At 37.3% G+C, this 19,291-nt stretch overlaps 1 protein-coding gene across 1 annotated transcript; it reads left to right on the forward strand.

The window, feature by feature from the left end:
- Window positions 1-5,277: 5,277 nt before the first annotated feature.
- Window positions 5,278-5,814, forward strand: LOC115228390 (transcription factor jun-1-like). The gene has a single exon (XM_029798985.1). The coding sequence runs from the start codon at window positions 5,278-5,280 to the stop codon at window positions 5,812-5,814; it is 537 nt and encodes a 178-aa protein (XP_029654845.1).
- Window positions 5,815-19,291: the final 13,477 nt, after the last annotated feature.

The raw sequence follows: 19,291 nt of genomic DNA on the forward strand, positions 1-19,291 counted from the left end.
TCGTCCAGTAAAGGACACAACCTTGGACTGGTAGTCTCCAACTGGGAATTGTTAGATCACTACTCTGATGGCTACACACGCTAACATAACAGGATCAATTGATATATCTGCACTGAGGAATGTTAGGTGGCTTTCAATGCAGTATAATAACATTAATGAGATTAAAGTGAGTGATGTGGTGGTCAGTCTAAGGGCATCGAGAACTGTGTGCTACTCGAGGAACTAATTTTATCGAATAATATATTGACAAATGTGGACTGGATGAGTAGTCTTCCCAATCTGAATTATGTGGATATATCTCATAACCGGATTCTTACATTGCCGGATAATCTAAATAGTGATAAACTCTATTATTTTGACGCATCACATAACAAATTGGACAAATTTTACCCTCTCTCTGCACTAAAAAATTTATCAGAACTTTATTTAAAGGCCAACCAGATATATAATGTTAAAGAAATATATTATTTTAAAGTATATTAAATAACTAAAATGAAGAAATTGGCAGAATTATACATAATTGATCTACGAGAGAATGCAATGTCTCACGACCCAGTAAACTTCATAATTTACAACATTCCCACTCTCCTGTATGTCAATTCGATCAAAATTGTACTCCACTCCTCACATAAATAGACAACTGGGCTTCTCATAGAAGCAAAAAACACCTACGACGGCCTCCTGGACGACCAAATGCTTATAAAACTCACAAACAAGCCTGAATGTGAGATTTCTAAAACATTGTTTACTCTGAACTACCAAAAAATAAAACGAGTGCACTTGGAAATCACCCAGACCTTGAATAACCTCAAAAAGTAGACATTTTAATCACACCCGCAGTATTGACTTGTCGCACAATGATTTGAAACATTTTGACATATTTGTGCACTTCAATCATTTGAGAGTGACTGTCTGTTCTCATGTGATAGGCCCTGAATTTGAACTGCAATAAAATCGAGAGTCTGCAACCACCAGTCCCCACTCTAAAGGACTCGGACTTGTTCACAAATCTGGAAATCCTCACCCTCAGTCACAACCTTATTAGGGATATTGGAAGGGTGGAGTTGGAGAGAATGCCCAATGTGGTTGTTCTCAATATTTCTTGTAAGAAATTGTGTTATAAATATAAGCAAACCAACTCACAAACCTCGACTTTAAAGAACCCTTTCCTCGACTGGGAGTAATCGACGTGAGTTCGAATAAACTTGAGAAAATCACCACAAAGTCGACTTTCCCGTCCCTGTTCCACGCCAATCTGTCCAACAACAAACTCAAGTCGACAACATTCCTCCATTCAATGATGAAATTGGAATATCTTATGTTGGAATCGAACAGAATTCAGGTTAGCTGAGTGTCCTTTTTTGCAGAACTTGGACGAAATCGAGAAAATCTCAGCCCTCACTTTCCTGAGAGAACTCTCCATATCAAGCAACCCAGTAGTGGTGAGATTAGTCATTCCTAAGATCACGCGTAAGTTCAACTGCGGGCCACACATGATTGCTGTGCTTCCCCAATTGGACAAGTTGAACGGGAATGAAATAACCACTGATGATGTCACTCGTGCACAAAAAATGTTCGAACATGTCGAGTCGGAGGAGGCATGTAACAACACTCAGTCTCCACTTCCTGCTGGGTCGCCCATCAAGATATCTCCAATGACTTGCAGAAAAACCAAATTCTCAAAATGCCTGCCCAAAAAAGAGGACGAGCTGAGCGTAATCGGGACTCAGAGTATAATTGTTCCTTCATTTCTTGTAGTCTGTCATGCAACAAAAAAGTATAAATAACCTTATTAAATTCTATTTATTTATAAATCGTCCTTTAAGACAGCACCCCTAATGTCAAAATAGAGCACACAACCCCTAGTTTAAAAAATTCTAAAACAAGTGAAGCACACGAGATTAATCGAGTCAACTTAATAAATCTTAGTCAGTTCGCAAATTAATATTCAGTATAACAAAACAGTCAAATGTAAATTAAATGTGAAAACAAATCAGAAAAGAGAATAATAACCAACAAAATTAGATTATTTGGACTTGATAGCAGCAAGCAATTTTGACTTGCTGGCACCGCGAAGACGTCCAGTCCTCCTCGCAGCAATAAGTCCAACCTTCCGTCCCGGAGGAGCATTACGACTAGTCGTGGAGGCCTTCCCAATGTGCTGGTGATTCCCACCACCAAACGGGTGTTCCGTCGGCTACAAATAACCACCATTTTCTCACATTCATTGCCACTCCTCTCACACGGGGCCAACACTTGCGTTTTCTCTTGTACTTCCAGTAAGCCCTCCCTGCCTTCAACAAGGGCTTCTCAAGACGTCCGCCTCCTGCCACAACCCCCACCACGGCTCGGTTGGTGGACGGAAATGTCTTTTTTATGCCAGAGGGGAGTTTTATTCGAGTAGTCCGGGCCTCCACGTTGTGGGAAATGACTGTGCTGTACCCTCCCGATGCACGTGACAACTTTCCTCGATCTCCACACTTTTCCTCCAATGAACTAATAATGGTCCCCTCAGGCATGGCTCCAATGGGCAGGACATTCCCGATGGACAGAGAGGCTAAGTGTGTCACCCAAACTAGTCAACCCTTCACTCCGCAGTATATGTGCTGGCCTGTGTAGAGTCCTTCTACGGCAGAGAAATGGTGAGACAGTCGACGGTATTTCTTGAGATCTCTGAATTCGACCTTGGCTAAGGGAGCCCCTCGTCCAGGGTCGTGGATGATATCTTTCACGACTCCTTTTATATATCCGTGTTTTTCGGCGTAGTCGATGGGTCTTAATTTTGCTGGGGCCTTCCTAAAGTGTGTCCTCGCCTTGAATATAGATCCTGCGCCCTTCCTTTGTGCTAAGATTACTCGTCCCATTTGATAAAGAACAGTAACAACAAAAAATAATTATTCACGTGTGAGATATTAATTTCTTAATAATATATTTAAGTATTAATAAATATAAAGAATTAAAATTAATTATCCAAAAAATGTTTTGGGCTAAATTTATGTTCATTCATAACTTATAAGAGAACGGGTGATTATTCTCCCTGCCCAACTCTGGATGAAGTGGAAATAAGTCCCCATCACAGTACCAGCCTTAAAACGACACTACTATTCTGTTTGTTTGAAACACGGAGAAACCTATGACTCATTAACGACGGTTTCAGTTTTCAGAAAATTAATTCTCAGTCTTATTGATCTGCACTCATTTGCTGTTCTATGTAACCGCATCTCTAAATCTCCAAATATGCGGAAATTGTTGAAATCAGGCTAATATATCGATATTCATACTAACTAATGACCAGATAAACTAGTCTTTCTAATTCCTTTAAGTTTTATCGTGGAAAAATATTCAGAATACATCAACAGAATCTTTATTTAAACAAACCCAAATTAGCTACCAAAAATCAAAGTTCTTGAGATGTGAGTTTTCCAAAAAAGTCTTGGTTTATTCCATCAGTCGACCATTCCACCAAAAAATTGGCGGTGTCCTCGTCAATAGTCGACTAGAATAAACAAACTACAGAATACGCCGTAGAGAATCGGATTTTTGCTGTTTTTTGGAGAGTAATAAAACGTCGGAAATCTATCAAACACGTCAAAATGAATACTTGTAAATCGGGAATTGAGGAGGCACGTAGTTCTCAAATCCGTCCATTCTGGCAAAAACTAACGATTTTTCATTTTTGAACTGAAATGTAATAAGTCGGTACCATTTCTGCAAGTTTGACTAATTGTTTGTCCATTGATTTGCAGTAATTGCAGTCATCCGTCGTGTAGAACTCAATAAAGACGTCTTTGTCTTGATTAACGACCTGGTCAAATGTAGATCCTACCACATCCTCAAAATTAGTCAATCCCTCACTTGAATGTTCGGAAAAACATTCTTTTCCGGAATCGGCTGAGATTTTATGTTTGGAATGAGCTTCTCTGCATGGAACTGTTCGACAAAAGAAAGGAGAGCTTCAGTGGTCAACTCCGAGCCCTCAAATAAATATCTTTTGTCGAAGGAGGAATAAATGGCCACGACAAATTCTGTATCAACACGAGTACTGTTGTTATAAAAGGACTTGACTTCCGTGGAAAAGTCCCGCATGTCAGAAAACCCGCACATAATTTTTTTATTGAGTTGCTTCATTACTTGACGGATTCTAAAAGTAATTTGGCATTTTAACGTGTTAATTTTTTGGTTTAAATCAAAATTTTCAGACTCAATCTGAAAATAGGCAACCAAAAATGGGTGAACGAACAATTGCTTGTTTTTTTCAGTCCTGTGCCCGCATGTTCCCAACCTAAAAAATCCAAACCATGCCTACATTTGATGCACAATCCAATTCGCCAGCGTAGTTTCGTTGGTCAGTAAAGAGAATCCCGTCCAATTTGAATCAAACTGATTAGTGTGTATGCCTCTGTACAGAACGACTTGTCTACCAAACTGGAATCAATATTCGTACCCATCTTTTTCTGACAAGGCGCACACTTCCGGGTTTTCTGACCAATAGAAATGTGCAAATTGGGCTAATTGAAATGCAACGTTGTCAAATTCGAATTTCAAGGAATTTCCTGAACATAAATATGCTAAAAATTCATTTCATATTAAGAACCAAAAACTCGGAGTTTTGGGGACTCGCGGACATGTTTGTACTCTTCAACTGTGGCAATTTGCTTAGAATAGTGCTCATAGTGTCCTCTGATCCAATTTAGAGATTTTTCGAAAGTTGAAGGTTCGTTGTCGAGTCCAATAATGTTGCCATTTTTCAAAAATACGAGGGCGGGGAACATTTTTATCTGCAATAGCTCACAGAGACTGTTGTTCTTGGTACAGTCGTGCTACATTAGACTAAGAGAAACAAACCCAATATAGATTCAGATTAAGTGATTCTGATTTGGCTGTTTGTTCGACTTTTTTAAAAACGTTTTTGTACAAAATAGACTTTCCAGACCTCCTATAAGAGTTGTGGTTGGTCTACCATTCAGTGTAAAACATGATGACTGTCTGCGATTTGTCTTTCAATAGGGAATCATAATCCTCATGCCTTAAGTGGAAGAGAGAAATGGTTGACAGAATTAAGAAATTAGTAATCAAAATCAGCCCCATTATTTAATTGTGTTATAAAAGTGTGTTATTTCTTTAAACTGATTTTTATTAAATATATTTTAACATATCAGTTTAATTTTCCTAAATTGAAATAATATGAAACTCAAGTCCAATTCTTTCTTAAAGTATCGAATTGCGAAAGAAAAGAATCGTGAATGAATAATATAAAAAACGGCACAAAAACGTGAAATGATGAACCAAAATTGTTGGGAGCAGTACTGTGAGGACTCCAAATATTACCCACCTATTGAAGACACTTGTTCTGGAGATTCCTTTTTTACTGCTTCTAATAATCCGATTCTCTACTCTGAGCAGTCTTACAACGGGTACTACGTGGAAACTGATTCTCCTTATTTTTATAACCTACAGGATACCCCAATCGAATACTCCGTAAAAATCTACGACATGAAGCCGGAAATCCCTTCATACAAATCTTTTGCTTTGGAAAGTCTGGTGGAGACAACCAAATGCAATAAAATACGACGAAATAAAAAGAAATTTGAGATGTTAAACGAAACCGAAAAACAGGAATTCCGACGACACCAAAACAGACTGGCGGCCAAACGTTGCCGTCAGAAAAAATTTGACAGAATTGCTCAATTAGAGGAACAAATTAAGGCTGTGGACTATCAAATATGTCAACTAGACGAACGATTAAAGTCGGAAGAATTCACTTCAGAACATTTATTGGGTGACTTGTATTTGGTTTATTCGAATAAAAAGTAGATTTTATCATATTTTATGTTAGTTGGAATGGCAATCTGACCTCATAAACGAGAGCAATTAGTGTGAATGTTCAATTTTAATTAAAAATAAAATGTCCGGAATTAACTGGTTGTAGTCTGCCTAAATCAGACAAGCTAGAATAAGTTTTGGTTTTTAATCTCCATCATATTAATTAAAATTAATTATACTTTATATCCGCAGAATTTTATATCCGTATTTATATTGTTTGCAAAGACGCAAATTATGGCAATTTTTGCAAATTTACTTCTTTTTTATTAAAACGGCATCAATTCCTGTTTAAGTGTTTACTCGTAATTATTAAATATAAATGTATTTATACATGCTCCTTATCCACCCAAGCTTAATCAACTCTTTTTGGACACCTTAAGTTAATTTTTTGAGATTCAAACTTGTTTTCCTACTTAGTAGGTTGATCTCTTTATGTGGGTGAATGTGAAAAAAGCACATGACTTTAATATGTGCACGTGTGGGATTAGAGGAGACTAGGATGGTTCAGAAGATCGTCTGGTATTGTACACGTGTGGGATTAGAGGGGTATGTTGTATGAACAGACTCAGTTCAAACGGGTTGAATCTGTTTGGCCTACTTAATTTTTAAGTATTGCGTGAATCAATTGGGTCTCTTTCTATCCAATAAAATTCATCTTATAAATTATATCTTAACTTGGGCGAAAGCTGACTTTTAAAACAGTGTTTATTGAGCTTTTGAATGTCACATAAACGTGAATTATAAATTTCAATTACTCGGTGGTTTAATTATTGTCGCCCGGTTTAAGGATTGTCACTTTCTTCGCTAGAAAAAGTTGGTTATGTAACAATTCTCCACATTAATTACTATTAAGAAACAAAAAAAAGTGACACTTCAAGAAGCAATTCAAAATTTAAGATTTTTCTTTTCAATCACCTATCTCGACATCAAATTAGTAAATTTTAAAACAATGTATAAAAAACGAAAAAAATATTTATTTGCTGCACAGACTTAATAATGTGATAGACTACATATATCCTATTTATAATCTTCATATTCTCAGTTGTCCGATCCTATATTCTTCTCAATAATGTGATGCTGACCACTTTTGAAAATTATGTATGACTTTATACCTTTTGTGAATCCTGCTGATGTGATGTCGGGCTTTGATCAGTTGGATCGCTAAAGGAACATGCGGGTAAATTCATTGGAGGCCGTAATCTCCTGACCTAGTTAGTTTAACTTTTCTTCCGGTAGTTTTTGGGTTAAATTTAAACATGATTCATAAAAGTAATCAATCATAAAGTTAATAAATGTGCCATTAATTAATCTTACAAGCTGTACTAGACGGCATCTGTCTGATTGAAATTATTAACGAAAATTTATTGGAGACTAGTTAATTATATCAAGTATTAATTAACTATGAAATAGGTCAATGATTATCCAGTATAATAAAAACACTGAAATAAAGTTTATTCGAATTATTTCCGAATATTCATGCTCAACATGATCATTTCAGCCACACTGTTGGAGGCAGGGATGGTATCAGGCATAATCAGTTAAAGGTGCAGTCTTCCGGGGAGACGCGCTGTCGGTGTGCTTGCCTAACGATGACACAAATGTCGATGCACACAATGTATTACACCAGCACAGACCTGAATGTTACAAATTGGTTTGTTAATGTTTTATAAGCATAGTTTTTGTGAAAATGTTCTCAAATATGTCTCACCTTCATTCTGTGCTAACTGTCAATGCAAATTCGAGCATCGGGACACACTGCTCATCAAAGTGACCCAATTTCCTAATTTAAGGGAGCAAATGGCTTCTTTCTGTTGGGATTGTTGATCATCGTGTCATACATGATCTACAAGTTCGCCGAAATGACATATAAAAAGCAGATGCACTCAGAGGATGAAGATTTGTTACAGGGAAGAGTATGTGGACTATTTTAGACAGAATTAATCGAACCCGGATATAACATAATTAACCAGGAAGGAGCAAGTGGGAAGAAATGGTTTAAAAAGTCATATAATATTTTTAATAATACTAACTAATCTATCATTTTATTAATTTTACACAAATTACTTTTTCTTTTTTGCCATCTTAGACCGACTTTTTTGAAATCGGGAGGATCATTAGTCCTTACCTGCTGGAACACGACATTGTTCGGAAATGGGGCACAGATTTTCCAAAAAATTCAATCCAAAAATTTTATTTGAATTCTCAGATAAGCATTAATATTGTCAAATGCAGTGTTTATATTCTCCGGATGATTTTGAGAATGGACGACATTGAAATATTGTTATGGCATTGACAGCATTTTCTAAATCGCAGAAAAACGGCTCAAAGTCATTTTTGGATATTTTTATTCGTGTTGTCAGAAAGGGAGACTTTAAAAGGGCACATGTGAATACTACGCGCGAGATGTTTGAGGATTTTAACTTGACAAAAATGATATAAAAATCAAATTAATCTTAAATTTTTTTATATTTTATTATTTGTTAAATTCAAGATTAATTTTAATAGACAACAAAACATTTTCATTCTTGTGGTTACTATGAACACTCGAAAAGTTGACAATTAATTAATCCGAATTATTAGGTAAGCGAAATGTTTATGACATTCGGAAACGTTGCCACAAAAATGGCAGAATTAACAGTACTGTTGGACTACTCTCCCGAGGATTTGACGATTGCGTTAGTTCATAGTCCATAATGTACCCAACAGACAAGACAGGTGGCCAGAAGAAGAAAAAAGTCGACTTTTAGACGCCGTGACTAAATTCCACGGAGACATCAACAAGATAATGGAAGTGTTTAGTCACCGTTCAATGTAGATTTACTTTCTTACCAAAGTCGACAAGTCACCAACCAAATGAGGAAACTAAATCCGAGGATTGGTTCACACTCAGGGTCCTCCGCACGTGACTTTGAGAACTTTCAAGCCTCCGTGGCCGAGACTCCCCGTATAGTCAATTCCTTCAATTTTTAGGTCGAATGGAGGAGTCTTCTATGAATGATGACTATGATTGATTTTGCTATTTGTGACTTTTCTTTTTAATTAGATATTTATTTTAAGATTTATTTAATAATTATTTATTTAATAATTATTAAATATTTTTATGAGTAAGAGTGACGAGGTGAGGTTACGGGAAATATATAAGCGGTGTTTAAAACATGCCTTTCTCTGTATGGATACTTATCAGTGTCCTCCGCCTTCTGGCGATTTGGAATTCCTTTTGTCCCTCACTTCTTCCTCTCGACTGTTCAAAGGGTATATTCACATCACATTTCAGCGGAAACAAAGCTGATTTGAAAGAATCGAACGAATTGATAGCCCGACTGTTCAAAATATTCAACGACATGATTTTTTGCAATAAACTTGACTGCCGAGTGGAATTAAATCCCCGCCTCCTCAAGACAGGTGGAAGGACATACCTGACCAAGGACTGTCGAATCGAGTTGTCCCCCAAAGTGTGTGACCGGCCTTGTTTGTGACCCTTCTATTTACTCTAGCCAGAATAAGGGACACGCTTATCCACGAAATGTGTCATGCGGCTGTGTGGATCATCGACGGAGTAAGAGGGGGGCATGGTCCTCTCTGGAAGGCTTGGTTTGTTTCATTTCTTATTAACTAGGACTGCTAAAGTGGCCAAAATGTGCCCAGATCTGCCAAAAATAGAACGCTGTCACAATTATGGACTCAAATACAAATATTTGTACAAATGTGAGGTCTGTTCTGATCGACACTTCCGCCATTCCCGAATGAGGCACGACGGTTGTGACTGTGGTGGCAAAATAGTCAGAATCTCGTCCAAAGGCGAGCTGATTCCGTCTCGTCCAGTCACTCCTTTCGCCAAGTTCGTGGGGGACAATTTCGCGGATGTAAGACGACAGAATCCCCACTCTGCCCACTCAGACATTATGGCTACACTCGGAAAGGCTTTTTCGGACAGTCTCAGTCTTTCGGAGACACCCAAGAAGGCCTAATAGGACTCTCCCTCCCAGTGTCAAAATAAAGTGATTTTGTATTAGGCGTGTGTCAATATTGAGCGACATGCGAATATTTCCATGTAAACACAGAGTAGTATAAGACGAGGCGTGACAGCCGTAAAGTTTATCTCAAATATGCAGCGGTTTTGCGTATGATTGCTTAAGACGACAAGGCCGTTTATATATGTTTGTCCCGACTTGAATGTCGTCGAATATTCCTCGATTTGTTCATAGAAAAAACACTTTTGATAGCAATGACAAAAAACCAGTTCAATCATACTCTCCCAAGGCCACGCTCGGACGACTCAACTCACCGAAACCCCTCCAATCGGTTTTCGGCTTATTCCTATTAAACTAGAAATCCATGTCGGGCCTTCTGTAGGGATTCATGTTAATGTGGCAGGAACGAGTTGCGACTTATAGACAGGCAGCCTGTTTTCTCCAGAGACGGCCTCAAGTAATGTTTGGCGCATGTTCTTAGCTCTCTCACTTCCCGAGGGACGCCTAAATCCAGAGTTCAGTCTGCAGTGGGATTAGAAGAACAATTCAAACAACTCGAAAGGGAAAACCGCGACTTACAAAAAGAGCTCGAAAATAATGTTTTGTTTCAAAAATCGAATCGCAGAAAGATGTGCTGAAAACTCTGAACAAAATGCTCTCGACCCTGACAACCCAGTTGGAGGAGTCCACCAAATCTGTCGACAAAAAAGTACCCCACTCGGAACCACACAGGAACGACAAATTCGAGAACTCGGGACATGTCTCAAGTTGATGACTACGCCGCTCAAAAAAAGTAAATTTTTAAATTTATGTTCGGAAACACGCCAAGTGCAATCTCTGAGCAACCTCAATCATTCAAACGTTCGAACAGAAAGAGAAGCGTCCAGAAAGAATAAAGTTTAAATTTTGTTTTATTCCAAGATTCGGTCGTCTTTCAAAAACGTTTTTGCGTTTAATCGAGGACCAAAAACGTCCGAGCCGTCAGCGGAGGTCAGAAACGAGCTCGAGTCAGCGCATTTGTTTCTAAAATTGCAGGTCGAAGAGTTATGTGGCGGATATAAACGAATTGTGCCAACTTTTACGAGAAAAGGAGTTGTATGTCGCAGATTTGCAACTTGAAATTGTCAGTCAAAAAAATTATATAAAAAATTTGGAAAAACGGCTCGACACTGTGGAAAAGACGCATCGAACGGAAATGATTTCGAGGCGGAAATCAAGTGATTGCATAAATTACATCAACGACACAAAAAACGGTAACTCTGAACAAAAAATAATGCCCAAGCAAATTTGAGTGATTCGTTGGATTCCGCGGAAATCATGATTTCGTTGTACGTGCTCACAAATAACAAAATTAAAAAAGTATTTAATTGGTTCACTTCCAGAGCTTTGTTGGGAATCTATTACTCAGTCACAACGTAAAATGGTGTGCCCTGCTGGTCAGCGTAAAGAAGGTCTTCAAGGCATGGAGCAGTCACTCACCCATAGAACTACCTCAACTCGATGGACTCGAATGTGGGACTCAGTCTCGAGAGCGTCTCCTCCCTCGTCGTGGGAAAGAAACTGTGGTCGAACGGTACCCCTGCATTTTCGATTGGCAGAGCAGGGGGAACTAGCCGACCCTCCATGTGCCTTTCTGAGGGGGTATTGTGATCGGATATACATACTACTCAAAGGCAAACAAACTGGTTGAGTTGCAGGGGCCAAGAAAGGGGGCTTTGATGAACTGGCTTTTGACTTGCTCGTTTCCAAGTCGCTTCTTTCGCGATATATGAGCGATGTTATGACTAAAAAGAGACTCATTCTTTGTGGAATTCGACTGAGTGGAAAATTCCAAATAGTCCGCCGTCTGGCCGAGCATTTCAGAGACAATTCAAAGTTTGTTTTTTGCAGTTTTCGTAGTTCGACCAACGTGGAAATCCGACAAATTTATACTTCCCCGGAAACAAGTCTTGCAATGTCACTCAACTCCATCATCGACAACCTGAGGACTCCCTGGACCATCATTCTAATAAAAAACGTGGACATGTCGAAGGAAGAGAACGTTAGTCAGCCAATCCGCAAGTTCTTTAGCAGAATCCGTAACTCCAAGTGGCATTCTCGTGTGACCTGTATAGTGTGCTCATTCTGGGTACCTGTCGCAAACACGGAAAACTGGTTAAACAACTGGAATTGGAGTACAACTTTAAAATCCACCACCTGACCTCACACATGGAACCCCTGGTCAATATTCTCCCGCGGGTGGTCTTCCGTGAAAGTATCAACTCGGAGAATTCCATGAAAAACTGCGGAAGAAACCGACAAGTTGCGACTTTTTTGGACTCGACGTGGAAATACATTGAAGAATTGATTGAGTCACACGGAAACGGGAGGCGGTGATCGGTCCCTTTTTATTTGTTGATATCCCCTATGGCGGGAACGTGGGTGATTGGTTTGTCCGTAAATGGAACGACAGAATAATCCCGCTGTTGAGACAAGCTCTCCACTCCACGCCCTCGACGGAACCCTTCGAGTGGGTCATGGAACGGATTCCGTGGAAAGTGACTCGACTGTTGATTAACAGACTTGGCAATATTCACAAATAGTCTGTTTTATTCTCCTTTTAACTGAATTTAATCAAAATATAGTCAAATCAAACACAACTAAAAAAGCAATTTTTTAACTGGAATCAAGTCTTGTCAACGTTGCCCATCCGTGAGTCCTTCCGGAACGACATAGTTGCAAAAAGGGGATATCCTACCTTCTCTCTCACATTACTAATAAAAACTCTTCATCGGCGATGAGAATCATCTCCCACCTCCATCTCTTTGCATACAGAAAAAACTGTAATGAGATGTGTGCTTAAAAACATTTGATATATTACTTTAAACGGAGTAGTTTTTAATCTGTTAGACTTTTTTATTAAAATGTCGAAATGCATATAAATATCACATTAATACAAAGAAACTAATTAATTGTTTAACTAAGTCCCAAGCTTTTGAAGTGAACAGGGAGTGGCCCTTTTTCCTCCTCCTCTTCTCTGGCTCTGTAGACCTCCGAGGATATGCAGTCCAGCGCTCATCGCTGACTAAATGTCAGGAAAAGACTGGAACCCCAAAGACTGAGGGAACAGTTTAATATCGACTATGAATATGAGATGGTTAGTGCTATAACACTTTTCATTATGCTCGATCGACATTTGTTCTCTGCTTAGCAGTTCTAGGCACACGACAAACAGCAATATGCTGTCGCTATGTAATGTGCTCCTCTCTAGCATTTGTTGTAGTGTAAATGCACATTGAATCTGTCCATCACAGTTGCAACAAATTTTATAAACCACAAAGAAGTCTTCCCAGGCACTCTACGGAGTAGGCATGGTCAACATTTGCCTTTTTCATATCCACCCACATCGACTAGATCAAACTAGTAAGTTGGTAAAAAAATTTTAATCCCTAGAAAATATTGTGTTAAGGTGTCCAAAACAGCTGACTATCTATTGATCAGATCTCAACAGTAATATACGCGGGACAATGTGCCTATCAAGAAATGACAAAGAATGTCAGGCCAACCAACGACTTGAAGGTCAATATGAAGAAAAAAGTTAAGGACTGGAAGAAAAAATTGGAACTTATTCGAAAGCACTTTGAGCTTAGAGTTACATGTGATAAGAAAAATATCACCTATGATATTCTCAGTTCGCTAAGCTACAAAAAATCAAAAAAGGGAGAGAAAGAAAGAATTATGTCGCATATCGAAGACACTATAAAAATATTAGAAAAGAAAATTACTGTGTATGAGTTCAGAAGGGAATTCAACCACGACAACCGCTTTCGAATTATATAAAAAAGCGTTCTACAGATCTTTGGACCCTGCTGATCATTTATCATCTAGCATGTTTAACCCAGATGAGTGTTTTAATTTTTGGAAATATATTTGGTCTAAAAGAACCAATACCTGTCAAAATGAGAAAATGAACTTGCCAGTCAGACAAACTGGGCAGAATCTGATATATGCTCTATTAGTCAAGAACTTTTCGAAGATGTTATAAAATATCTTCCAAATTGGAGATCCTGTGGCTGCGAAGGGGTGTATAATTTTTTATTAAACATTTCGAATCTTTACCTCTGTATATCTATACTGAAATCTTAAAAAATGGTAAAGAAGAGTACATACCTAACAATTAGTTTAACACTGGGATTACTTACCTCATCCCAAAGAAGCCTAACTCGAATTTGCAAAAAGACCTCAGACCCATAACATGCATGCCAAACCTGTATAAAGTTCTCACTAAATGCGTAAATATAAAATTAACGGATTATTTGGAATATTATTCGCTTGTTTCAGGCCTTGATTAGCAAGAGTATAAACTTGGCCTAAGGAAACAATCTGTTTACATCCTTGATAGATGTGAAGAAAGCTTTTGATCGTGTGGATCATAACTTTTTTATTACGTGTTGGACTGCTCCGGGCTACTAACTTGGATTACCAGGTTCGTAATGACCTAAAAATTTTGGCGGAAAAACAAGAAACGATATCTATGATGATAAATGACATCGACATATTTTTTGCTGATATTGGCCTTGAAAGAAATCTAGAAAAATCTGCCACAAATTGTACAACTCTTGCTAATAAAGAGACTATACTGTACGGAATTGACGGATACCAATATTTGGGAGTCTTAGAGACAAGTCAAATAAAATCATGAAGAATGAGATGATGGAAAAAATAAGTGCAGAGATCAAAGCACGTATAAAGAGACTAACAGGCACGAAACTGAATGGTATTAATCTTTTTAATTTACAATTATTACATTGGATTGATAGACATAAAACCTGATGAGTTTGAAGTAATTGACAGAGAAATTCGTCTACAACTTAATTCATATCACATACACTTGAGACCTGCAAATTGTCAGAGACTATATCTCCCTCGTACATACCTTGGAAAAGGATTGGAATCAATATCGATGAAGAGCGAAAGAATGCTACTGGAATTCTATACTGACATAAAAAAATCGGTAGGCTTTCTAAGAAAGGCTGGTATTCTGCGGACTGAAAATTTAATGAAAACCCATTTGGACACCATCGCAGACTACTTAAAGCATAAACAGACCAAATATAACAATGAAATCAACATAAAAAATTTAAAGGAAATTCAACTCAAATACCTTCTTGATATTATCGAAAAGTTTACATTCATCACTTTACAAATGCAACAAACATTCATTCCGATATTAAAGGATCTTCTTTGTGGTTGCAGGAAGGCAATATATGCCCAAGTAGTGAGAGTCTATATTGCTTGCTGCAAGATATAAATCTGTTCTTTCAGAACGAGATGTAAATTGTCCAGAAAAACTCCACAAATACGACCTACTTGCAAGTGACATCGGACTGTTACATAGTGCCAAAGTACAATCTTAATAATAAAATGGTATGGTGTGTGTCTGTGTCTGTCTGTCTGTGTGTGGTCTGTCTGTCTGTCTGTGCACACCCACATTCAAATTGTTACAAACCAGATCAAATTGTCAAAACCTTCCCTTTTGTAGTTATTCGATAATGAGGCACAATAAAAGGTTGATATCCTCTAAGAACCTTCCTGTCAAAAAATTTTAATAAGAAAGAATATCCTCGATGATGAGGTCCCCCAAAACCTTCAAGTCAATTTTCTGCGTTTTTGTTAAAATGAACAACAAGAAAGTCCTCGACTCACATGATGTGGTCCCCCAAAACCTTCAAGCCAAAAAATTAAAAAAAATTATTTTCTGCGTTTTTGTTAAAATGAACAACAAGAAAGTCCTCGACTCACATGATGTGGTCCCCCAAAACCTTCAAGCCAAAAAATTAAAAAAAATTATTTTCTGCGTTTTTGTTAAAATGAACAACAAGAAAGTCCTCGACTCACATGATGTGGTCCCCCAAAACCTTCAAGCTAAAAAATTAAAAAAATTATTTTCTGCGTTTTTGTTAAAATGACCAACAAGAAAGTCCTCGACTCACATGATGTGGTCCCCCAAAACCTTCAAGCCAAAAAATTAAAAAAAATTATTTTCTGCGTTTTTGTTAAAAGAACAACAAGAAAGTCCTCGACTCACAATGTGGTCCCCAAAACCTTCAAGCCAAAAAATTAAAAAAAATTATTTTCTGCGTTTTTGTTAAAATGAACAACAAGAAAGTCCTCGACTCACATGATGTGGTCCCCCAAAACCTTCAAGCTAAAAAATAAAAAAAATTTTTTCTGCGTTTTTGTTAAAATGACCAACAAGAAAGTCCTCGACTCACATGATGTGGTCCCCCAAAACCTTCAAGCAAAAAATTAAAAAAAATTATTTTCTGCGTTTTTGTTAAAATGAACAACAAGAAAGTCCTCGACTCACATGATGTGGTCCCCCAAAACCTTCAAGCAAAAAAATTAAAAAAAATTATTTTCTGCGTTTTTGTTAAATGAACAACAAGAAAGTCCTCGACTCACATGATGGGTCCCCCAAAACTTCAAGGTAAAAAATTAAAAAAATTATTTTCTGCGTTTTTGTTAAAATGAACAACAAGAAAGTCCTCGACTCACATGATGTGGTCCCCCAAAACCTTCAAGGTAAAAAATTAAAAAAATTATTTTCTGCGTTTTTGTTAAAATGAACAACAAGAAAGTCCTCGACTCACATGATGTGGTCCTCCAAAACTTTCAAGCCAAAAAATTAAAAAAATTATTTTCTGCGTTTTTGTTAAAATAAACAACAAGAAAGTCCTCGACTCACATGATGTGGTCCCCCAAAACCTTCAAGCCAAAAAATTAAAAAAAATTATTTTCTGCGTTTTTGTTAAAATGAACAACAAGAAAGTCCTCGACTCACATGATGTGGTCTCTCAAAACCTTCAAGCCAAAAAATTAAAAAAAATTATTTTCTGCGTTTTTGTTAAAATGAACAACAAGAAAGTCCTCGACTCACATGATGTGGTCCCTCAAAACCTTCAAGCCAAAAAATTAAAAAAATTATTTTCTGCGTTTTTGTTAAAATGAACAACAAGAAAGTCCTCGACTCACATGATGTGGTCCCCCAAAACCTTCAAGCCAAAAAATTAAAAAAAATTATTTTCTGCGTTTTTGTTAAATGAACAACAAGAAAGTCCTCGACTCACATGATGTGGTCCCCCAAAACCTTCAAGCCCAAAAATTAAAAAAAAAATATTTTCTGCGTTTTTGTTAAAATGAACGACAAGAAAGTCCTCGACTCACATGATGAGGTCCTCCACAACCTTCAAGCCTCGTGAGGCCATTAATTAGCTTAGCTATCTTTTTTCGATGACATAAATTCTTTTTTGTTAAATTTTCGTTAAAAAAATAAAATAAAAGCTCTAATTGTTATCGACCATGAATATACTGTGCAATTATCAGATTTTGAAAACCACTAAAAAGGAAAAAGCAAAAATTATTAGAGATTTACATAATTGATTCTTTTTAACTGCCGAAACTGACAAATTCGATTATGCTACTGTTTAGATTTCTTAAAAGATAGAGGCAAATAAAATTTAAATTAGTCATGTAAATTTCAATTTGCCTATATTTAAATCTCCTTGATTTAACAGGCTTTAACCGAAACAGACAAGTTCGATTATGCTAAAGTTTCAATTCCTTTAAACATAGAGGCAATTAAGTATAATGGCTTTGATTGGATAATACACTTTACATAAATTTCACTAAATAAATTTACGTAGAAAATTTAATATAAATTACTGATTCGCGTTTACAAAATCATAAGAATGTCCTATAAAGAGAGATCTGAGAATGTTAACAAACAAGAGAATATGAACCATATAACAAAAAAAGAGAAACGAGGGAAGATGTGCTTAAATGGTGAGGGAACTTAGACAACAGCTGGACAAGGTCAGGACTGCTGTTAGACTCAACTACGGGTAATAGAATTATGCATTCTAGGTTAATTGTTTGGGATGAATGTACGATGGCTCATAAAGGCGCATTCAAGCAGTTGACCGAACATATAGAGATATCAAGAATTGTAGCGACCATTTGTTTGGGGGAGCATTAGTTGTATTGGCAGGTGATTTTAGACAGACGCTGCCAATTATTCAAAGAGGGACGCCTGCGGATGAATTGAATGCCTGCCTCAAATCGTCATATTTGTGGACACACGTGAAAAAGGTAAGCTTAGATGTAAATGTACATGCACATTTACAAGGCGTTAATAGCATATTCCCACAAATCCTTCTAGATATTGGAAATGGGGCAATCACTTCAGAAATGCACGACCAGAAAATTAGGCTACCGGAAGAATTATGTATTTTCGTAGAAACAGCAGAAGAATTATTGAATGCCGTCTATTCCGAACTATCTGAACACTACGTGAATTTCGACTGGCTGCGTGAACGAGCTATATTAGCTCCACTTAATGATGAGGTACTTAATATAAATTTAGATTTATTAATGAAAATCCCTGGCAGAGAAAGAATATATAAATCGGTCGACGTTATTATGGACCATGAAAGGGCCTGCGATAGATTTAAGAGACTACAATTTCCGCTGAAGATAAGTTTTGCTATGACAATAAACAAGGCCCAGGGACAGTCTTTAAAGGTAGTAGGCTTATTTTTAGAGAACGAGTGCTTTTCACATGGCCAGCTGTATGTGGGGGCTCAAGGGTAGGTAGAAGAGAAATTTATTTATATTTGCCAAGGATGGACGGACTGCAAACATCGTTTATCCACAGGCCTTAGAATAAGGTTATATCAAAGCAGGTCGCATTTATATATCTACATAAATTTATAGTTATTTAAGGAAACTGCGAGCGTAGCGAGCAGGGCCTCCGCAGGAGCTAGCTCGCAGTGAGCGAAGCGAACTGCTGAGCTAGTTTTTTAATAATTACGAATTAACACTTAAAACAAACGACGTGCGCCATTGTAATAAAAAAGAAGTAAATTTGCAAAAATTACCATATCAATTTCTCATTAAAAATTTGAACAAAAATTGCCCTTATCTCATGTGGATTGGGATGTCAAATTCGTTTCGCATCACCAATCCACCAGAACTTGCAAGAATGTGGGGGGAGTTGAAAAACAACCCTAAGATGACGGTTGACAAGTTCAACCGCGTCTTAAGGTTGTACTACAACAACCCCAGGATCTTAAAAGAGAAAAAGGACAAAAAATACCTATACTTTTTATTATGATGTTCCTTGGGATTCTACTGAAGAATATACACCTTACTACTCGAATGCATATGAGCCCCCACTGACTGAAAATCAAAACCACTTTGGGGAGTGGAGTTTCTTTCCGCAATATTATGATGATTTTTCAAATTATAACTTCTTTTATTAAAATTCTTTTATGATGATATTTGGTCAAAAGATATCCCTTGGCAATCTATTGAGACGCCTCTTTCCTCAATATTACAAAGATCTGTCAAACTTTGACTTCTTTTATTGAAATTATTCATTCTTTAAATAAAATTTCCATATATTAATTGTTACATTTATACAAAATACTAGGTTGGGAAAGAAATGATCGATTTTC

The sequence above is a fragment of the Octopus sinensis genome, unplaced genomic scaffold, assembly GCF_006345805.1.
Source record: "Octopus sinensis unplaced genomic scaffold, ASM634580v1 Contig10384, whole genome shotgun sequence".
NCBI lineage: Eukaryota > Metazoa > Mollusca > Cephalopoda > Octopoda > Octopodidae > Octopus > Octopus sinensis.

What these genes read in the sequence shown, in the direction of transcription:
- LOC115228390 (XM_029798985.1), top strand. Translation starts at nt 5,278, where the DNA reads ATGATGAACCAAAATTGTTGGGAGCAGTACTGTGAGGACTCCAAATAT.